The sequence below is a fragment of the Pongo abelii genome, chromosome 3, assembly GCF_028885655.2.
Source record: "Pongo abelii isolate AG06213 chromosome 3, NHGRI_mPonAbe1-v2.0_pri, whole genome shotgun sequence".
Classification (NCBI taxonomy): Eukaryota; Metazoa; Chordata; class Mammalia; order Primates; family Hominidae; genus Pongo; species Pongo abelii.
The window spans coordinates 99468167-99491980 of NC_071988.2; the positions used below are offsets into that span (position 1 = coordinate 99468167).

The 23814-nt window shown below is 39.2% G+C and overlaps 1 protein-coding gene across 5 annotated transcripts in view; it reads left to right on the top strand.

Moving 5' to 3' along the window:
• Window positions 1–23814, top strand: part of FRAS1 (Fraser extracellular matrix complex subunit 1) — a 477046-nt gene that overhangs the window by 168799 nt on the left and 284433 nt on the right. For 4 of the 5 annotated variants that reach the window (XM_054554103.2, XM_054554105.2, XM_054554104.2 and 1 more), the window contains 3 exons: window positions 6860–6967; window positions 14619–14711; window positions 21731–21890. In XM_054554103.2, coding sequence (XP_054410078.1) covers window positions 6860–6967; window positions 14619–14711; window positions 21731–21890 — 361 coding nt within the window. The remainder of the gene's footprint in view (window positions 1–6859; window positions 6968–14618; window positions 14712–21730; window positions 21891–23814) is intronic. The other variant, XM_054554107.2, reaches the window with a different exon arrangement.

Here is a 23814-nt window from a genome sequence, read left to right on the forward strand (position 1 = left end):
CAGGAGAATGAACCTCCAGAAATGAAGACATGAGACTTGGTTGAATATTGTGTCCTTTTCGCTGCTTTGAAGGGCAAGTAGGAAACACTGTTAATTTTTAAAAATTTTACTGAGTACAAGAAGGTTTGGGGATAGCTCAGGAAATTTAGATAAATTGCTACTGTTATGTATTTGCTAAGTGCTTTTTATTTAAATTCCCTCCCTGATGACATTTCAACTCTGTAGTCCAGGGTCTATCTACGTATAGTAGGCTGGGGAAAAAAGCATAACATTTTTTGTTTTTTTACCTTATATTTTATTTTATTGTTATTATTTTTTTGAGACGGAGTCTCACACTGTTGCCAGTGCTGGAGTGCAGTGGCACGAACTCGGCTCACTGCAACCTCCGCCTCCTGGGTTCGAACGATTCTCCTGCCTCAGCCTCCTGAGTAGCTGGGATTACAGGCGCCTGCCACCATGCCCAGCAATTTTTTTTCTATTTTTAGTAGCGATGGGGCTTCACCATGTTGGCCAGGCTGGTCTCAAACTCCTGACCTCGTGATTCACCCTCCCTGGTCTCCCAAAGTGCTGGGATTATAGGCATGAGCCACTGTGCCTGGCCACCTTATATTTTAAAAGTAACTTCAAAAGAGCACATAAATTATATATATAAATTGTGTATCTTTGTTATTGAAAAATGGAAAATACAGATAAGGATAAAGGAAAACAAAAAATCATCTGGAACTCACACACAGAATTATCTACCCCTCACTTACTGGTTTATATAATTCCACAGTTTGTTTCTATGCACATAGATATCTTTTTATTACAAAAATATTATATCTACATACTGTTTTGTAGCTTGAAAACACAGCTTTTGGGGAGCTTTATTCTTTCTCACTTTTGGTCTAAGAAGCCAAGGGAATTTAAAATGAGATGAATTAATCAATAATTAAAGTAGGGTCATTACACCATTTAGATGAAAGAAAATTTATGTTAACAGTTGATATACTCCTCTTTAGAATTCTATAAATAATCCCCCCCCAGAAATTTGAGTACTTATTAAAGATATATTTATTGTTTATTATTAGCATTAATCAAATATTCAGTAAATACTTTCCCAAGTGAAACAAGTTGTTTTTTTTTTTTTTTTTTAAAGCACCTTGCTATTACTTTGAAGTATTTGGGGATGGAGGCATTATATTATTTGCAAGAACATTTTATTCATATATTATTAAAAATATTAAAAGCTGTTTATAAAGATATTTTGATTGCTTTTTAGGCTTGTCATAATCTAATCCTTTAATCTATCTTCTAGTGAAAAGCTATTTTAAGAGTATTTCTTTTGCTGAGTGTGTTAGATTGGAAAGGAGGATTTTAAAGTGTTGGAATTGCAATAGCAACATGGAAAATCTGTAAAACTTAGTTTACAATGTTATTACTTTGGATTTTATGGCTTTATCCAAAGTTCTAGCTATTGAGGAACTCTAGCTTCCCTGCTTTCATAAAGCAACTTTATGTGACCATATAATTGATTTGTAAAGATTTAGACCTGAAAAACATGGCCATCTGTCCAGGCCTTGGTAAAGGACTCATTTTACTTAAAATTAACCATAACACATTATTTAGTTCCATAGAGATATTAATACAAGGAAGATTTTTTTGTTTGGTTTTTTTTGAGACAGAGTCTCACTCTGTCTTCCAGGCTGGAGTGCAGTGGTGCGATCTCGGCTCACTGCAAGCGCCGCCTCCCAGGTTCATGCCATTCTCCTGCCTCAGCCTCCCAAGTAGCTGGAACTACAGGCGCCTGCCACCACGCCCAGCTAATTTTTTGTGTTTTTAGTAGAGACAGGGTTTCACCGTGTTAGCCAGGATGGTTTCGATCTCCTGACCTGGTGATCCGCCTGCCTTGGCCTCCGAAAGTGCTGGGATTACAGGCGTGAGCCACTGTGCCTGGCTGACACAAGGAAGATTTTTGATAGGTCCAATGTCTAGATGAAGAAAATTTTTCTGTAAACATAGTTTGACATCAATGTAGTAATGACATTCAACATTATAAAGATTTTGTAGTGACATCATTTAAACATTGTTTTCTCAAGCTCTCACAACCTATCCGGAGTATCTCAATCTTATGACTAGATATTTTTGTGTAGGTAAACAAACTCAGGGTTGATTATTAATTAATTCAGTCAACATTCAGAAACTGTGCTAAGTGAATTTTGAGATATACAAAGAGGAATCAAATGAGATCTCCTTGCTTGAAGAGTCATAGTCTGCTGGGAAGACAGATAGGTAAACATATCAGGAAGGCTTCCTAAGCCCAGATACATTTAAACTTTGAATTAACATAAAGAAAAACTATGATTTTGTGAATGAAAGTGAATAACCTACTCCATGTTCTTAGAAGATACTGTTTACAGTTTAGTAAGCCAACTCCAGCAACTGAGGGCTGCTTAAAAGTATAATGGACTGCTTTTGAGTTTGGAGGTCACTGTCAAAATAATTGAAGTGCAGAGAAGAACTCACCTCAACAAGTAAGAATGTTGCATCTAGAGAGAATAAATATGGCTGGCAATTAGGGTCATACCAAGCTTAAGGGAGCACATATAAGCTGGTGTGGCCAACCAATGTCTGGGTCAAAGACATGGCCCATGATTATGCCAGTTTAGTGAGACAGAGACTTTTTGAATTTCCCAAGTTGTCTTGAAAACTCAACCTATAGATTCATTTCTCCCTTATTCAGCAATGTTCTGGATCCTCTAAATGCTAGGGTCCTAATTAAGTAATAATTTCACTGTGCTAGGTTTTACTTGTGTAGACTGGAATGAGAAGATGGGAAAGTCGAAGTACTTATAGGACTGTTTTCCCTTTGAGAAAATGAAATAGTTAGAAGACATTTGCTGAATGCCTGTGACATAATAGAAAATATTTGGATTAAAAATAAATTACATTTAATGGTCCCTTAATAAGTGCCAGACACTGTTCACGTATCTTTAAATACAGCATCTCCTTTGATGCTTTCAATAAACTTACTGAATAAGTACTTTCTCATTTCTATTTTACAGATGAAGAACCTGGGCATAGACATGTTAACTCAATAACAGACTCGGTTAATAAATGGTGTCACCAGGATTCAAACCTAGTCAGTCTGTCTCCAGAGCCTGAGTCCTTAGGTATCCTAAGAACTCTGTGAACTTGAGCAACTGGTTCAATCTTGCTCATTCTGTTTTCTCATCTGTAAAATCGAAATCATAATAATAGTGCCAGTTTCATAGGGTTGACGTGTGTGTAAGGGCTTTGTGTAGCATTGACTACAGATACTTTCTCCAGCCTTGCAGGAAGATGGCAGAGGTGGGAAAAGCCACCCTCCCTCTATTTCACAATTATCCCTGTGATCAGCACTTCCTGCTCCCAGAGTGGGGAGCATAAGTAAGTGATCAATAAATAGTAGCTGCTGGCTTTGTGAAGCTGTCATTTTTATTTAATCTGTATCCTGAAACCTAGATTGTTTTCTTGAAATCAGCAGGAAACGTACTACATTGTGCTTGGGAATAAACTTGTTTTTCCTCACCTTCTTGTTTTATTTTATTTTATTTTATTTATTTTTTTGAGACAGTCTCGCTCTGTCACCCAGGCTGGAGTGCAGTGGCGCGATCTTGGCTCACTGCAAGCTCCGCCTCCCAGGTTCACGCCATTCTCCTGCCTCAGCCTCCCCAGTAGCTGGGACTACAGGCACCCGCCACTGCGCCCGGCTAATTTTTTGTATTTTTAGTAGAGACGGGGTTTCGCTGTGTTAGCCAGGATGATCTCGATCTCCTGACCTCGTGATCCACCTGCCTCGGCCCCCGAAAGCACTGGGATTACAGGCGTGAGCTGCCGCACCTGGCCTTTTCCTCACCTTCTTGTCATTGCTCTTTGGGTTAAGAGTAGACTGTAATAGTCACACTATTGGCAATTTTGAAGAATGTGCTGTAGCAATAAAAAGAAATTCAGAGGTATTCTAAGCAAAGTTCTGGTGCTTTTCTGCTTTGATTCAGTATTTTTGTAAATCAGACATTAGGAATGTAATCTCACCTCAGATAGACTTTATATTTCCTAAATGACTTTGGAGAGGCCACAGAGTTTGAAGCACATTCCCTGAGAGGTTATGAATTTAGCATTTCTTGACTTTAAAGGGTGATTTTATTTTTTGCTTGGAAATGTTGTGTATATCCATGTAAATCTACACCAATGTTGGTATATTAGTCTTGGTTCTCCAGAGAATCAACAATATATTCATATATGTCCTATTGGATATCTCTCTAAGACAGAGGCAGAGAGATTTATTTTAAGGAATTGGCTCATGCGATTGTTGCGAATGGCAAGTTCAAACTGTATTATAGAGCAGGTCAGCAGTCTGGGAACTTGGGCAGAAATGCTATATTTTAGTCTTGAGGCTGAATCCCCTTTTTTTCCAGGAAACCTCAGTTTTTGTGGTTAAGGTCACTAACTGATTGGATGAGTCCACCCATATTATGGAGGGTCGTCTCCTTTGCTTAAAAGTCAACTAATTGTTCATGGTACTCTCCTCTACAAAGTACCTCCACAGCAACATTGAGACTAGTGTTTGACCAAGCAAGTGGGCACAATAGCCTAGCTAAGCTGGCACATGAAATTAACCATCACATTTGGTTTCTGCCATTTTGTGTGAAAATGTCCATTGCTAGCATCCACCAGTTTCCTAGCTCATCTCAGCTCTAATTGGATGTCGGTGTTCTGAGGACTCTGTCAGGAGCTTGGAAACTTATCTTACTCTTCCCTAAAGTATTTTAGTAGGACTCCAACTACTTGTTTACTAAGGAAAACAGGGTGAGAAAGTTTAGAAGGGAGGCAACAGGCCTTCATTAAGCAACTTAGGAACTATGAACTCTTGCTTCCTAAGGATCTATAGTGTGCCAGGCCAAGGATAGTTCCCACTTCAGGCACCCACAGTCTGGTCCAGCAAGGCTAACAGGAATATAAATGAGTGCAATAAAGTGTGACAGAGCCAGGCTCAGTGGCTCATGCCTGTAGGCCCAGCACTTTGGGAAGCTAAGGCAGGCAGATTGCTTGAGCCTAGGAGTTTGTCACCAGCCTGGTCAACATGGCGAAACCCTGTCTTTACAAAAAATACAGAAATTATCTGGGTGTGGTGGTGCATGCCAGTAGTCCCAGCTACTTGGGAGGCTGAGGTGGGAGGATCAGTTGAGCCTGGGAAGTTGAGGCTGCAGTGAGCTGTGATCATGCCACTGCACTTCAGCCTGGTGACACAGTGAGACCCTGTTACAAAACAAAACAAAACAAAACAAAACAAAACAACAGTGTAATAGTGCATGCAGGAAAAAGTGAGGTCACAGAGGGATAGTGAAGAGCTATATCTGAATGGCAGTTAAGGGTTAGGAATGATTCACCTCTGAGGTGCTGAGACTTAGAAGAAGCTTCCTGGTTGCAAATGCTTCTCAGGAAAAGTCAGAGAAGAGTAGAAATCCAGGGGAGAATGAGATATGAGAACAGGAAAGAGGAGGCTGGGGTTGTCCAGCAGTGTTGACCAAGTTGTCAAGGCCAGGGAGATAGGTGAGGATCAGATTATGGGGTCTGCATTTTATCTCATTGGAGGTAAAGATGAGCCAGAAATAGTTGCATTTATGTATTTATTTATTTATTTTTTGGCTTTGAGGTTTTTTTAAAATTTTTTATTTCAATAGATTTTTTGGGAACAGGTGGTGTTTACATGGAGAAGTATTTTAGTGATGATTTCTGAGATTTTAGTGCACCATCACCTGAGCAGTATACACTTTTAAACCAGAGAATAACATGGACAGCACTCTTCAAAAAGATCTAGTGTTTGAAATTTAGCCAAACAGTATGGCTGCTTTCAACTCTAATAGGAATTTGGGCTAGGAAATCTCTGGGAAAACGAATCTCAGTACAGCCCATGGGATCTTTAGTGTTTCAATCTGAAGTCATCAGAGCAGCCTTTCAGTGGACAGAAACAGGTTTCTGTGGAAGCTATGAGATAGTTGGTTTCAAAGTTACTTCAAAATGGGCACAACTGAAATGTGGATTCAGCATGAGGGAAGGTGAGAAATAGGGAAGGAATTTCTGAGACCCTTAACTGAGCCAGGGTTCACTTTTCTGTTTGTGACCATTGTTTTCCTTTCCAATTTGTGTAGTAATAACATAGTAACATTAACTTATGTTTATTTAATTCTCTCATGTTCATGACCCCAAATAATTTGTGAGATCCTTATGGATACTGCCCACATTTATGCTTCATTTATACTTCAATATGCCCAGCACCCAGCCAGGCACAAAATAGTCACTCATACATGTGTTGGTGCATCTGTCTTTAAAAATCCAACTACTTACTCAAATCCTTGTTTCTGATGAATGTTAGACGATGAAGTAGCAAAGAGCTGAAAAATGAAGCCTGTGGTGCTTATAGTATCTAGTGGCGAATACTGCTTTTAGGATGCTGGTTAGTGCTAGTCAAAAGTGTCATTTTCCTTTAAACATGCTCCAGTGGTTTCTGCTAGTTAACAGCAAAGCGGAACTTCAAGTCAGGGAGCAACTCTTCCTCCTGTGGTTTCAGGCCAATCGATGATTTTTACTCTGGGTATCAACAGCTCTCTGCCGCATCCCCTTGTCTTTGCCTACGTGGGTTGACTGTTGTGAAATGGATTATACTGATTATATTGCCTTGTGGGGTTTAATCAGTGCCCAGCAAGTACTGTGTGTGGTGTGCCTGTGACTTTTCTTTGTCTTTTAATTGTCCAGGATGTGGGACTATTGATGGTGCAGCTTTTGTGTGCTCATACCTTGACTGATCAGTTTTTAAATCAGAGCTTATGCCTCTTTGCAGGATGCCACAATTTGGAAGCCCGATTCATGCCAGAACTGCCGTTGCCATGGTGATATTGTTATCTGCAAACCTGCTGTTTGCAGAAACCCTCAATGTGCCTTTGAGAAGGTACGGTATCCTAATTGTGTCCTAAATGTATTGGTAAAGTCAGTGAAGGGTCAGGTTTTTGGATCATTTCAGACATCTGTTTTTGACATTTATTCTAATCTCTAATTGGAAGCTTAATGAAATGCAGAAGAGAATTTTAACATATTGCATCTAAGAATATCCTCCTTTCCAGAATTTTAACATATCATATCAAAGAACACCCCAATTTCCATTTATTGGGCATTTACTCTGGACCAGGGACTTGGCTTAAGGTCTTAATAATGTTATCCCATTTAATATTATGTGGGGTAGGTATCTTTATCCCCACTTTATAGATGAGGAACGTGAAGCCTGGAGATTTTAAGCAACGTAACCATGATCATGCAATTAATAAACTGCTGCCCAGAGATTTTACCTCAAGTCTGACTGATGCCAAAGCTACTAACATTAACTTCAACATGCATGAACCATCGAATGGATTGAAAGTCAGAACTGACTTATTGAAAAAGATTTTATAAAAATATCATTTGGGTCTGCCACTGATTGTATTATTGTGCTACCACGGGGCTCCCTAGGAACATAAGCAAGTCTTTGACTCAATAAATCTCCTTGTATTTGACCAAGTCTATGATTGGTATTTCCTCCCTTCCCTTCTGTTAAAAATTTTCAGTTTTTTTCTGACTACACATCTATTCTGTTAGAATGATATTTTTCTAGTTGCTGACTCTTTCCTTTTTAAAGTGAATCTATTTTTAAAAAAAGCTTAAGCTTTAAATTTGAACTTCTGAAACTCCCAGGACAAAATCAATTATTTTATTCATAAAGCATTCTGTCAATTTAAAAAGTTTATTTTTCTAGTTTTTGGCTCCCTCCAATAATTAATCTTGAGTCTTTATGCCATCTAATGCTAATAAGGTTCTGTTTGTACTGGACACTGGAGTGAAGGTATGCCTTTAAGAGTATGCCTTCATTTCTGCATGAGTGTATTCCTGAGAAGCTGGGAGTACTTTAAGTATTGGCAAATTTGATAAGATTTTATTGTATATTATGGAGCTTTATGTTTATAGGGTAAGTATTCCTAAAAAAAAATCATTATTTGGCTTGCTAAGCAAGTCACGTCAGAATCTGAGCTGGTGGCAAAAATGCCTTGAAAAATGCCCTTCCCCACTTCATGTGAAGAATTGTGTTATCATGGAAGAAGCCCTGAATCACATGTTAGAAGACATAGATTGCATTGCTGAAATCTAAACATGCTCTATATCAGGGGTTAGCAGACTAAATCTGGCCCACTGCCTGTTTTTGTACAGCTTATGATCTAAGAGTGGCTTTTACATTTTGAAATGATTGAAAAAATAAAAAGTAGTATTTTATAATGTGAAAATTATGTGAAATCAAATTTCACCATTGATAAATAAAGTTTTATGGAAACACGGGCTTACTTATTTGTTTATGTATAGACCTTGGCTGCAACAATAGCGTTGTATAGTTGCCATGTAGACCATGTGTGACTCACAAAAGCTAAATATTTGCTTATCTGGCCCTTCACAGAAAAAGTCTCCCGTCTTTGTTATATATCAAACTTGTGATTTCATCTCTTCCTAATTTGCTCTCCTAATTTTTCTCATCTTGGTAAATGACAACCCCATTCTCCCAGTTGCTGTGGCCCAAAAACTTAACATCGCCTTTGACTCCCCACTTTCTCCCACATCCCATATCTAGTACATTAACAAGCCCCTCCCAGCTCTTCCTTCATGAAACAGTAAATTCCAAATGTGACTTCTCGGCTGTCAGTCTGGTTCCATTATTATTATCCTTTTGTCTAGATTCTCACAATAGCCTCTTAACTGGTTTCACTGTTTCTATACTTGCCTTTTTCACTGTAATCTTGATATAGTAGCCACAGTGATCCTAATAAAATTGAACTCAGATCATGTTGCTTCTCTCCTTAAACCCCTCCAATGACTTCCAGTGGCTTCTCTTCTTACTCAAAGTAACATTTCCCGATGTCCTTTAAGGGACTGCTGTACTCCTCTAATTAATATTCTACTGTTTTCTCCCTTGCTCACTGCTTCAGACACCCAGCCTCCTTGCTGTTCCCTGAATATATATGTATATATCTGAGAAAGAACAATTTCGGGGGGAACAGCAAAGTGCAAAGGCTCTATGGCAGAAGTGTGCCTGGTATGCATATATATGAGAGAGATATGTGTTTATATGCATATATGTATACATATAATACTTGATCTTTTACTTCAAGTCTTGCCTGGATGCCATTCTGTTTAAAATTGCAAATCTCTACCCCCTACCACACATTTTGTATTCCTCTTCCAGACTTTATTTTTCTTTTTGATACTAACTACTATCTATTTTATTGATATTTTTCATTTACTGTCTCTTTTATTCTCTGTATATCTACAACACCTATAATAACACCTGACACATGGTAGGCACTCAATAATTTTTTTTTTTTTTTACTGACTGAATGAATGAATTAATGAGAGATGAGGCTAGAGAGTTGGTAAGTTTGAGGTTATGCAGAGCCTTGTATGCTGTAGTATGGAGTTTGAAATTTTATTTTTAAGGTTATAGAATACTAAGAAAGGTTTTAGGTGTAAGGGTGGAATGGCCGGCTTTTTTAGAAAAAAAGTATCTCTGGTTTTTCGAAGATAATACATAATAATAGAAATGAGGAGATCAGTTCAGAGGCTGAGCGAATCACCCAGAGAGGATGAATTGCAGAACTGGAGCACTGGTAGTGTAGGGATCAAGAGATAAGGGGAGGTGTGACAAGTATTTAGGGGATAAATCAGCAGAACTGGCTGAAGGTAGGAGGGTGACAGAAAGGAAAAGGAGAAACAACTGCCATATTTATGGCTTAATGACTAGTTGGTTAGCCGAGTCACCAACTGATATTAAGAATACGGGAGAATTAAGAAAAACAGCCCATCTGGGAAAAATGGCGATTTCAATTTGGGACACATTGGTTTGAAATGTCTGGGAAAGACCCAGGTGGATATGTCAGAATGGTAACTGGATATGTAAGTCTAAGGCTCAGAGGAGAAGATGGGGCTGGAGATATAATGCAGCTGTCATCAGCACATAGATAGTATTGCAAACATGTAGAATTAAAGAACTCATCCAAAGAGATTGTGTGAGAAACAGGTACAAGACGAAGGATGGAATTTGGGGAGCACAGTCATTTAAGGGGAGGTGAGCATAAGAGAAAGTGCTTAAGAAGATTGAGAAGCCGTGGTCAGAGGGGTGAAAGGAAAGAAATAGTCAAAGAAGAGAGTAATATTATAGTCACCAAGGAGAGTAGAAGATGCCCAGAAAGTTTGTATTAACCGTGTTGAGTACAGTTACAGGAGTAAGTGGGAGGAGAACTTAATATGGCCCTTCAGATCTGGCAGCATGTAGGCCACCAGTGGCCACGCTGAGGTTGGTCTCAGTGGAGTGGGGGGAGTGGAAACTGTATTGCGGAGGCATACAGAGTGAATGGAAAGTGGGGAAAGGAAGGCTGAATAAAGGTCATCCTTTCAGGAGCTTGACTGAGGGGTGGAAGGAGAGAAGTGGGGCCTTAGGTAGGCAGCATTACATCTGAGAGGTTTCTCTGAAATCTCCCATCCCCAACCATCAAGCCCTTCGGTGTGCTTCCGCGGCACTTTGTGCTTGCCCTATTCATACCCCCCTTGACTAGACTGCAATTCCTGTTTATTTATCTGCTTCTTCCTCCAGACTCTTAGCTCCTTGAGAGCAGGAATCTTGCTGTCTTCATATTGCAGCCCGTCAAACAGCATAGTACACAGCACACAGAAGGCACCTAGTCAACATTTTTGGAATGATTGCATAAGGCAAGGGAGAGGGTTTTGTTTTGTTTTACTTTTTAGTTTTGATATTACCATGAAAGACATACAATCACCTTAGGAGGTAAAGGGTAATAGCCCAGACTAGAGAGAGAAATTGAAGAGATGGGAGTTAGAGGGGAGGAGAGACAGAGTAAGTGAATTAGGAATGGTTGCTGGACATTGAGGATAACATGAATAGGAGAATGGGAGGCCAGCTGGGGGTTGAAAGACTGGAAGGTAAAGAAGTGCTCAAGGATCTCCCTGGAGGAAATAAGGGTGAGAGGGTGCTAAAAACCAGGAGGCCCAGGTTCATTGGAGTGTGGACAGATTTTAAGGTTGGCTATGACTGTGTGAAATAGAGATGAAAATCACTTGAATTGAGGTGGTTGAGAGTGTACAAAGGTAGAATATCATTTTAATGGGCATTGAAGTTGCCTAGAATGATCTAGACACAGGTAGAAAAAAAAACCAGAGATCCAGGTGTCAAGTCTTTACTGAGTGAATGTGAGAGAGTGATCAGCAAATTTGTGGATGAAGGCAATATAGGAATCAGAGAGCATGAACTGTAAGGAAGGAGATTCCTTATCTGTAAAATGAGAGGCTTGTACCAGATGATCCAACCATAAGAAACTTTTTCAACTCTAAGATCATGGAAATATTCCACAGAGGTTTTGGGCTCTTTATTTCAAGTAATGAAATGGGATCATAGAATGGAAGAACTAGAAGGGATATTTAGAAATCATTTAGTCAGACTTCCTCGGTCTGTAAATAAAGAAACTGATTTTTAGTGGTTTAGTCACTTACCCAGAGCTAGGAGGTGGTATGGCCATGTCAAGAACCTTGGACCTTGGCTCATGTCCTGTTGTGATTTTTACTCTACCATGTTGCTTTTAAGTTTTCCTCTGGGCTTTCAGCAGCATGTGTTGCTGTTATTCAGATCTGCTGTGGTACCCTTACATTAGTATGTGGCACAAGTTCATGAATCACCACTGTTCCTAAATTAAATTATTATTTTATTTTAGACAGAGTTTCACTCTGTTGCCCAGGCTGGAGTGTGGTGGTGCGATCTCTGCTCACTGTAACCTCTGCCTCTCGGGTTCAAGCGATTCTCCTGCCTCAGCCTCCCAAGTAGCTGGGATTACAGGCATGTGCCACCACATCCAGCTAATTTTGTATTTTTTAGGAGAGACAGGGTTTCACCATGTTGGCCAGGCTGGTCTCTAACTCCTGACCTCAAGTGATCCAACCACCTCAGCCTCCCAAAGTGCTGGGATTATAGGTGTGAGCCACCATGCTTGGCTTGTTACTGTTAATAACTTGTTTTACTTTTTATAATTTTTTACCTTTTTGAAGCAATTTGTTTTGGCTATGGATTGACTAGAAATAACCTAGTGTCAATGGCAATTCTGAAAGACATTTTATCATCTATCATTTATTCATTCTATAATCACAGGTCGTGGATTCTATATCCATATCTTATATTCATATAGAATAGCTAGCTGGATAGGGACAGAAAGACAGACAGACAGAAAAAGATTGAGAGAAAGAACACAAAGGTATTTAGAACCTTGAATAGTTAACCCAGTTCTGTCAGACGCTATCCTGTCTAAGGATTTCTGGAGAATATGTCTGCACAAAAGACAATGCCATGCAAAGGAGCACGGCATTACGTGGTGAGGTTTTGGCTGCAAACCTCAGTGCAGAGAATAATGACATTTACCTAATAAAGTTGTTGTGAAAATTAAATAACTCTCTCTCTATATATATGTATATATCTATATGTCTGTATGTGCATATATGTACATACACATATAAATGTGTAGAGGAGTACCCTGCTATTGTAAGCACTCAATAAGTGTTAGCTATAATGATCAAATTATCATCATTATTGTTGGTGGTTCTCGTAGGTCCTAAGCAAGTAATCTTGCCCCCAGCGATCTTCACTGATGTTTTTTGCCCCTGCAACCACTTTCTAAACCACAGCACTGCAAAGCCTGGAGAAGGACTCCTTTGTGTTCCATGCAGCCCACAGCTCACCAAACCATTCAGGGTTACATGGTTAGGTGGCAGGAACTCCTTGATCCTCATTCTTCAAGCACCCGCACGCAAAATTTTTATTCCTCCTTTAACTTAACTCTTTCATGTTCCACCAGAAGTTCAATAGATAGACCAAGTTGGGAACCACCCTCTCCCCTCCCGCTACTGCCACTAGCAAATATATATATATATATATTTTTATATATATATATATACACACACACATACACACAAACACATATACACACACACACACATACATATTATATTTATAAAATGAGCTTTGAGGGCTAAATCTGAAAGTTAGCTTTTATGTAAAACAAATAAAACTAATTTGGGGGCATGAAACATTCCTTGAAGTCTTCCATTCTACCTGCCTTTCTCCCTTGCTCCCGACTTCCATGTTAGACTATCAACACTTAGATCATGTTATTTTCGATCTGTATGAAATTCTTAGTGGAAATTAGGCTAATGTAGTTTCTCTAATTGTTTTAGTGGAAATCAGACAACTGTAGTTTTATCTTGGGCTTCAGAGGACACTTTTCTGAAAAGTGATTAATGTTGCATAGTATGTATAATTTCATAAAATCCCATGTCATATAAGTTTTATCCTTTATCAAAAAAATAGGAATTTGGTGGTCACTTTATTGATGTATTTATCTGTTTAGTGGATTAATGGTTGTAAAAACTTAGTCCTATTTCCCGTCCACTCTTATAGATATAATTATATGATGTTAGAATTCTCCTGTAGGTACAATTTTTTTAAAAATGGAAGCAACCAAAAATAAATAATAAATATTAATAACATTAATACACATGCACACAGACACACATAAACTTTTTTTTTTTTTTAATTCTACTGGTTGAATTCTTGGTAGACTTTTATCCTATGGATAAGTCATGATTTCATCGCTAATGTAGGATCTCCTACAATTTTTGGTCAAAATCACTCATTGCCTGTTCTGCCACATTACTAGACTTGAGAAAATCCTAAGTAGAGGAGCAGCATGGGTAAGAAGATCTAATATGAGAGTCGTGGGCTTCAAAGACAAGCTAATGCTCTTCACTCCATATTTTTAATATCTCTTAGATAAACAGATTATTTACAGTGGTGATTGGATGGTTGACATATGACAACTCCCCAGTAAATCCTGGGGTATCAGGGGGTGGCCTATTCTCTTGACAGTATCAAGAAACACAATTGCAATTATAGAAGCCCTGGGAACAGTGTAGATCTTTACTAGAGCTTAGGAGTTCTACTCAGCTTACCACAGTGTGTATATGTGATACCTCTGCAGAGATATTACTTCCTCTCAGAACTTTGTCCTGCAACCTCCTGTCCCAAGTAAAAGTTACCTATGAGAACTTTAGCTGCTGCACTGGCTGCACTAGGCTGTGTAAGACACCAGACAGCTGGAAGACCTGCCAGCTCTGTGGCCATCCCCCACCTGAGTCTTCTTCCTCTTCCCAGCAGGAGAAAACTGCTTATCTTGTGTGAATCTCCTAGGGTTTCTAGTGAAACAAAGTCTCAACTTCATCACATGTGAAAAGATGTAGACATTTTTTTTTTCAAGGAAATTACTTTTACAGAGGGGGTTCATTTTATCTTTGAGCGAAGCTTGTCTGGACACAGAACCTTTTTTTCAGTCTATTCATTTGATCCCATCTGTTGTTGTCACCTCAGAAACGCATGAGATTTAGTGAATGTAAGATGACTTAGGGTCTGATGAACTATTGTAACTCGGTGTGTGCTGCTGCTGTTTTACTTTGAGCTGTTTTTAAATGCTTAGGGAGAAGTGCTTCAAATAGCTGCCAACCAATGCTGCCCTGAGTGTGTTTTGAGGACTCCAGGATCTTGCTATCATGAAAAGAAAATCCATGAGGTAAGCGTTTTCTGACTCAAGGTTGATTCTGTGTCTGCAGATCTCTGACAAGGGAAAAGCTGAATGTTGAACTTGTGCTGATGAGAGTTTTTTTCTTTGCCTGGATTGTGGAGGATCTGCAGCCCATTTGACTTTCTGTGAGCATTTAGGTTTCTTGTATAAGAGTAAAACATTCTGTAGGCTCTACATAAATATTTGTAGATTGAATTTGTGCCTGAGAATGTTGATGTTGAAGAAGTTGTGATGCTGAATAGTAGAAGTACCTCCCTCCTTTTATGTGCTACATACATTTTAAATTTGATAATTACAAAAAATCCTGAGCTGGTGAGTAGAGCAGATGTTATTACTCCCATGTTAAATACGAAAAAATTTAATTGCAAAGAGCTTAGGTACTTGCCCAATGTCATATTACTAATAAATGGTATAACCTGGTCTAGAACCCTGGTCTTCTGACTTCTAATTCCGGGCTTTTTTTACTATAGTAGAAATTTTCAACTTAGCAGCCCTGTCATTTTAAGCTTTGTTGTGAGAGCTGTTCTTCGCATTGTAGGACATTTAGCAGCATCCCTGGTCTCTTCCCACTAGATGCTAGTAGCATCCCTCAGTCATGTCAACCAGAAATCTTTGCAGACATGGCCAAATTTCCCTTGGGGGCAAAATGCTCATCTTCCCCCTGTTTAGAACTACAGGACTAGAAATCTTTTCTCAAGTTTTTAAAATTACACTTTCTCATTTCAGATCATTCAGGATTAATTTACAAATATTAAATATGATTAAAAGTACCAACTGCAAAGTCTATAATAGAAATTATGAAAATAGACAGTTTATCTTCATTGATATGTAAATGTTACCTGAGGTAGTAGGTACAGTTGAATACAATGGAAAGAGACTTCGCTTTAATCCTCATCTTCCACCTGATACAAAACTTTCCCCAAGTTACTGTGTCTTTATTCAGGAGAGATCATAGGTTAGTAGGATTTGATATATCTACTTTAGGCTGCTATTCAGTGTGGGGACCTAAAACTCAGAAAGCACAGTGCTCATTTCCGTGTGGGGCAGGATTATCTTACTCAAGCCACTGTTTCCTAAGTACACAAGGAAGCCACTCTTTCACTTCTGCACAATGTGTTGCTGAAAGACATCCAAGCAGGATCTACACTGAGAATGTCTTCAGACCACGTATCACTATGTGCTGCTCGATTCAGCCTGTGTTATGTAGGGTGGTGTTGTCTTTAAATGTCACAGAAGAAAATCCCTATGAACTGAAAAGTGCCGCAGGGCAGAGAGGTGATGAAAATAATGCCAGTTCCGAATGATTATGATAAGTGCATGGTTCAAGGTGAATGAAAAGTGCATGGTTCAACCTGAATCTTTCAAGTGAAGGCATTGTTAGGAGCCAAAATAAGTCCAGGATCTGGGTGAAAAAAAACCAGACATATCAAATAAGAGGTGGTACCAGGGACATGGGAGATCAGAATTCAGTAAATCTTTGCATGGACCACACTGATGACATCATATGCTCTCTCATGTCATGTGTGTGCACATGTGCAGTCTTCTTTTCTTAATTTAAGATGCCTGAGAATATTGACAATATTTTCTATATTTTTACAATTATCTTCCCTGCCTCTCACTTACCTGGCACTTAGCACTGAACTTTTCCCAGAGTAGGTGCTCAATAAACACGGGTGAATAAAAGACAAAAAAATTAGTAAATCTTTTCTCCAACTTCTCTATGACTTCATCTCAAGGGCATGTTGGTCATTAACCAGTGTGGCTGGGTAGCTCTGGGACCACAGATCTGCTGTGGGTTAGTTAGAAATCCTCCTAGCCTCCCACTTTTGCAGGGAGAGTTCAGAAAGTTCTCCCGCTGGTCTTTCTTCTCCCCGCTTCCCTTGTGATTCATCCCTCTGCAATAATACACCACGAAGAAAGCTCTAAACTGGGTAAGAATATACCCATGTGTTGCTTTTCCATATGTGTCTTTCAAAATTTACTCCCTCTGAAAATGTTATATTTCTGGCATTTGATGTAACTGAGCAAAAGGATGAATTTCAAAACTATAGTTTTTTGGGGAAAATATCTCTAGTGGATTGCTTCTTCAAATGGAGCTAGAAGATGGGTTTTTTTAAGGCGAGACAAAATCTTCTAATTTTATTCTTAATAAAGTTAAAATAATTATGTTTCTTGTCTTCCTGTCCTTCCTGTCTTTCTTTCTTCACTTCCTCTAGGTTCTTACCAAACACTCCTTAGTGCATTAATTTTCTTGAGTGGGTTAAATGCTTGTCTGGTCTGGTCTGGGTCTCACCTCATCACTTGCATCACTAGTTTTGTTTATTTTTGACTCTTGTAGCATTTCCTTTCTTGCTTGTTTGGGGAGCAGTTTCCAGGGTACTTTTCCCTCCTGCTGAATAGCAGTGATCCTCTCTCTTTGGCCTCTGGCTTGCCTCCCCTAGGGCAGGTAATGGAGACTCCCAGTAGCTATAAAATAGCCTGGCGTTTTAAGAACTTTGGAATGGTGATCTGAAGTGGAAGCTTTCCCCTAAGACAGATTGAGAAGAGGATTTAGGATAGACTGGGTGTGGCAGGAGGGGAGGCAGTTGAAGTGATACTGTCCCCGGAGAATATGGTTCAAACAAAGGAAAGTGAAGGACTGGCTGAGCTAAGGGCTGCGTGAGAAAACTATCCCTTAATAAAACAGTGGAGCCGCGGGAGAGGACCTCCTTTGCTTGCAGAGGAGGCAGCGTCTTATACAACTGGCATTTCAGCAAGTCGAGACTAGTCTCAAGATCTTTCCTGGAGTGAGGAAAACACTTGAACCTTTTGGCTGACTCCAGGTTATTTGAGAGTGTTGCAAGGGTTTATTATAGCCAGGATTTGGGGGATCATTTCAACTATAACCTTCGCAAAGCTATACTTTGAAATTAACTTTTGGATTTGTGCCTCGTCATGCCAACCAGCCATGGAGGCAAGCCTCAAATGCGTTTTAGAGTTGTTTGAATACTTTTTTTTCTGTGCTTTCCCCACAAATTACCTTGTGAAAGGGAGGGGAAAGGACCATGAATCCCCTTTCTTTTCCTGTTTACTAATCTAACCTCCGCACCAGATAATGTCAAATCTGAGTAGATGGGGCTTGAAGGTTTACTGAAAAATGAAATGGCTTCTAGTGCCCAACCTGATTGAATAGAGGAGTAGGAAGGGACAGGCCTGCTCACTTTGTTTGTGAGGCTAAAAGGATAACTAATTTATGTGTGTGAGGCAAGAAATAAGTATTGAATTCTTCAGCCTTGTTCTCCTCAAAGTAGAGGATGTAATTATAATATGCACTGAACATTCCCAGATATTTAGTATTCTGGATCTATAACTCCATAACAGGAACAAATTATATGAAGAAAAATTGTATTTTTGTTCGTCAGTAAGCCAGGCAAATGCTTTATGACCTTATCTTTCTTTTGAACTTATGTCAACAGCCAAGCCAACTTGTTAGTTGACTATGCAGGAGAATATATTTAAAATGTTGTCTGCAGAGTTCACTTCTGCCCAGTGTCAAGATGTCATGTTTTCAAAACAGTATTAATGAGGTTAAGATGGCGCAGGTAAAACCGGGTCCTGTGGGAGCATTGCTTTGTGTATCTATTATTCCTTCATTTTACAGAGATCTCTGCTGCTACAGTGTTTATAAAAAATAATGCTTTCATAAACGTGTATGAAGAAAACTACTATGTATATATACTGATGCCTTGATCTCTATGCTGGTGCCTTGATCTCTATGCTGGGTGTGTTGCACGCATTATCAATCCTCAGAACACTCACTCTGGGGAAGGAGGTGTCACTGTTTCAGAGGCGTAAGAGACAAAAATGGAGTAAACTTAGGTGACTTGTCTCCTGGAGAGATGTGAGAGGGATTTCTTTTCATCATGCTGCACACTTTGGATCACCATCTAGACTTTCTTCTGTGGCTTTGACGTCAAGCAGTGGAGCCTTTTTTTTTGAGATGGAGACTCACTCGGTCACCCAGGTGCAGTGGCATGATCTTGGCTCACTGGAACCCCCGCCTCTCAAGTTCAAGTGATTCTCGTGCCTCAGCCTCCCAAGTAGCTGGGACTACTGGCAACCGCCACCACACCCAGCTAATTTTTGTATTTTTAGTGGAGATGGGGTTTCACCATGCTGACCAGGCTGGTCTCGAACTCCTGACCTCAAGTGATCCACCCACCTCGGCCTCCCAAAGTGCTGGGATTACAAGCATGAGCCACCATGCCCGGCCTGAATGTTTTTCTTAATTCCCACAATTCTCAGGCTTTTGGGAAGGGAGAGCCCATTGCTTAATTTTATGTCTCTTGAGTTAGATAATAAATTTACATGATCAGAGAGAGTGAGTACTCAAGAGATCAGCTAATACAGCCCTCTTATTTTAGAGATGAACAACTTTGGTGATTGGCAGGCTGTTGTTATAATTAATTTTTCTGGTCTCTGTCTGAAAGGTAGTGTGACTGCAATGTTTTGGAAACAACAGTGGTGTTTCTTGGTAGTAACAAAGGGTCTTGTTTTATGAAGTGAAATGTCTAGATGTTTAGAGCAGTCTTCTAATTTTTAATAAAATGAAGTTTACTTCAAGTTGTTCTATACAGTCTTTAAATTAAGACTTTAAGATTTTACTTTAAATATATATAGTCAAATATATATATAATTTAAAGACCCTATAGTCTTTAAAGTCATTAATTTTGACTTTAAGATATATAAGTGATTCATCAGATATTTTAAACAATAATTTGCTTTATGATGACAAAAAATATTTTCTTGGGAAAAATTTGGAAAAGAGAAAAGTATACAAGCAGAAAAAATATCACCAGTAATCCGAATACTCTAAAAACCACTGTTAATGTTCTTTCGGTTTTGGTGGAGGGGTTGGCAGTGGAGATAGATAATACATACAGATCCATGTTTTAACATAATTGGAATTATGTTGTGTTTTATGTCTTGCCTTTTTATATAACATTATATTGTAAATAGTTCCTTAGTGTACTCTTGGAGAACATGATTCCCTGTTATTAGATATTTGTGTAGCTTCCAATTTTCACTAAAATATTTCCAATTTCACTATAAAGAACAATAGATGGCATTTCTTGTATTTAAGCCTTTTGTGTGTCATTAATCATTTTCTTCAGATAACATATAAAAAGTGAAATTAGTAGGTCAAAGCATCTAAAGAGTTTGGGTATTGAAGCTGTGACATCTTTAGTCATTAAAATTTAATTTTAAGTCTTCTGTGTCTAGTGATAAGCCCAGGGGAAATACCACAGATAGTGCATCCTCTTTTCAAGTGTGATTATCCTGGGGAGGCCTCCCCTGGTTGAGTGATTCCAGGTGTTATCGTGAGGGAAGGCTTTGTGTATGAGAGAATTTCTTTCCCTTTGCTGTAGCTTCACCGAGTCTAGGTATCATGAATTTTAAAGTCTTTTCATATCAGATACTTAAAATGTTATCCAAGTTTTATTTTATAATTAGTATTTTTTACAATTAATAAATTTGAACATTCTGTAAGTTTATTGCTATTTTTAAAATTTGAAATGTCTTTTTCTTACTTCTTATAAATGCTTTTATATATTAGAGTTTAGTTCTGATTAACATAATCTGCAATTTTTAAGATCAGTTTGTCCTTTGCCTTTTAATTTTTTTTTATGATGAATTTTTGGCAGATTTAAAAATTTTAACTCATTAAATCCTATCAATTTTCTTTTAAGTTCTTTCTTTGCTTTCATGTGTAGGCCTTTTTAAGCATAAAGGTCAATTGCCCTGTCTTTTATTAGCCCACAGTTTGTGGACTTGCCAATTTCAAGGCTGTGCTAAATTTGAAATTTATATATAATTGTAGCAGAAGCAAGAATGGATGGGAGAGGACTTGACCTTTGTATCTGTGTCCATTCCTGCTACTTACAATCAATACAAGGTGTGGAAGAAGGGAGGAAGTTCAGGAAATCATGCAATGAAAATGGGAAAAGATTGAGCATATTTTTATTTTAAGATGTTTAATTGACAAATGAAGATCAAATATAGTCAAGGTGTACAACACGGTTGGATATGCATATATAGTGTAATAATTACCACAATCAAATTAATTAACTCGTCCATCACCCCCCATGCTGTACCTTAGATCCTCAGAACTTGTTCATCTAATAGCTGGAAGTTCGTAGCCTTGGCCAACATCTCCCCAGCCCTGGGTAACACTGTTCTACTCTGGATTGAGCACCAGTACACTGCACACCTGGGTGGCTCTTTAGCAGGCTACCTCATTTAACCCTTAGAAGAGCCCACTGGTGAAGGGAATGTTGTCATACCATTTCATTATTATAGGTCAAGAAACTGAGATTGAAAAAGATTAAGTCACTTACCTATAGTTTCCAAGGCAGGAAGGGCTGAGCTGGGATCTGAGAATGTGCATGTGGCCAAGTAAATCCTTGGGTTGTGCAACTCAATGCTTGGGTACATTATTTCCTGCTTGTCCTCCCTGTTGGCTATCACACTTTCCTCAGGACCATGAGATCACTGGAACAGTTGAGAGAGAGAGAGAGAGAAGCAGGGAGCGGAATATGGGAACTAATCAGGATAAAAAGTAAAGTCAAAGAAAGGAAACAGGATCAGAGAGAGCTACTGAAAAGGGTAAAGTCGTTATGAAGAACACAGTAAACATATGTGTATTTGAATTGGGGCTTTATAGAATGTTTTAAATGATAGGAGATTAGGTTATTTTTATTTTCTTTTTGTATTTCGTATTTACAAATTTTCTGAAATTTGTAAATAAAAAATCTTAGGGGTAATAGAAAAGAAGTCCATGTTTAAACTGGCCTTTGACTTGGAACATTGCAAATTCCACTCTCAACCTTGAAAGCTCACAGCTTTATTTCACCTTTCCCTGAGCTCCATCCTTAATTAGAATAAGAGAAGATTTGTTTCTGCTTGGCTGAATGAAAGCCTGTGTTTTAGCACTAACCTTTTTTTTTTTCTGTCTCCCTGACACACAGCATGGGACAGAATGGGCCTCTTCTCCATGTAGTGTGTGCTCTTGCAATCATGGGGAAGTCCGATGTACCCCCCAACCATGCCCACCTCTGTCATGTGGACACCAGGAGCTGGCATTCATCCCTGAAGGAAGCTGCTGCCCAGTTTGTGTGGGCCCTGGGAGTGAGTATGAGCTTGTAGAAGGGGACCCTCTTTGCTTGGGAGGTTTACATGGCTATCGGGGGAACCAGCCCCCAATATTTCAACATAGGTTCTTTCTATTTTCCCTAAGTGTCGGCTGGTCTGAGAAACAAAGAGAAAGAGTACAAAGAGAGGAATTTTACAGCTGGGCCTCCGGGGGTGGCATCACATATCAGTAGGACCGTGATGCCCTCTGAGCCGCAAAACCAGCAAGTTTTTATTAGGGATTTTAAAAGGGGAGGGGGTGTACGAACAGGGAGTAGGTCGCAAAGACCATATGCTTCAAAGGGCAATAAAGATCACAAGGCAAAGGCAAAATTAGAATTACTGATGAGGGTCTATGTCCCGCTGTGCAGGTATTGTCTTGATAAACATCTTAACAGAAAACAGGGTTTGAGAGCAGAGAACTGGTCTGACCAAAATTTACCAGGCTGGAATTTCCCAATCCTAGTAAGCCTGAGGGTACTGCAGGAGACCAGGGCGTATTTCAGTCCTTATCTCAACCACGTAAGACAGAACTCCCAGACTGGCCATTTATAGACCTCCCCCCAGGAATGCATTCCTTCCTCAGGGTATTCCTTGCTGGGAAAATAATTCAGCAATATCTGTCTTACTTGCACATCTGTTTATAGGCTCTCTGCAAGAAGAAAAAATATGGCTCTATTCTGCCCAACCCCGCAGGCAGTCAAACCTTATGGTTATCTTCCCTTATTCCCTGAAAATCGCTGTTATTCTGTTCTTTTTCAAGGTGCACTGATTTCATATTGTTCAAACACACGTTTTACAATCAATTTGTACAATAGTGGTCCTGAGGTGACGTACATTCTCAGCTTATGAAGATAATGGGATTAAAAGATTAAAGTAAAGACAGGCATAAGAAATTGTAAGAGTATTATTAGGGAAGTGATAAATGTCCATGAAATCTTCACAATTTGTGTTCTTCTGCCGTGGTTCCAGCTGGTCCCTCTGTTCGGGGTCCCTGACTTCCCACAACACATGGCGACACCTCAACTCTTCTCTTTCTTGCTCAGTGTGGCTCAAAGATTTCCTAACCCCATTCCGTATTGGAATCAAGTGCAAAACCTTGCACTTGGAAGTGCGCAGTGTCCCAGAGAGTGAGATTGGAACAAATCCTTAAGCGCCCTTCGAAATTTGAGATTCTGTGAGTTTCTGATTCACAGCTCCTGAAAGCTGCATTCACAGCTCCTGAGAAGCAAGGGAATAGGGAAAAGATCCTTTGATATGATTCCATAAGGCTAAGGTGGTTCCTTTTGCCTCCTTAGTGGACAGAAAAAGGAATAACTCAGTTCTCTGTATAGTATCATCAACACTATTTCTGTTGGCTTGTCTTTGAGATGACATAACATCTTTCTCCAAGACACACACAATAGGAAGCATGCCTTTTATTTGTCTTTATTTCATCCTCACTGAAGAAATTATGCCCGCCTAGAAACCAAGACACCCAGATTTTGTTCAGCAAGCCAGGGTCAGACTTTTAGGCCCTCTCCTCAGAATCCATGCTTGTTCCCATACTCTTTTTATTACACTTTGCAGATCTGTGTCCCCTTCCATTTTTATAACTAGGTAGTGTATACCGTATAATAAATAGGAATTATTGTCATTACTGTGTTATGCACTCTCACAACATATAATAGCTAGAATACTTTTATTTAACAGCAACTGGAAGGTACACTCTATTCTTGCTTTTTCTCATTAAAAGGATACCTCATTTCTTTCTGATCCCCAGTTATTCCATTTCCAGCAATCCTTTATTTACCCTGGAGAATTCCAGGGATGAAAAAATATGCCCAAGAATTGATGAAAGGAAAATGCTTGCCTGATGCATTTCAGATGTCACCTACCAGAAAAGGACTGACAGACGTTTTGGGCTAAATAACCAACCCTA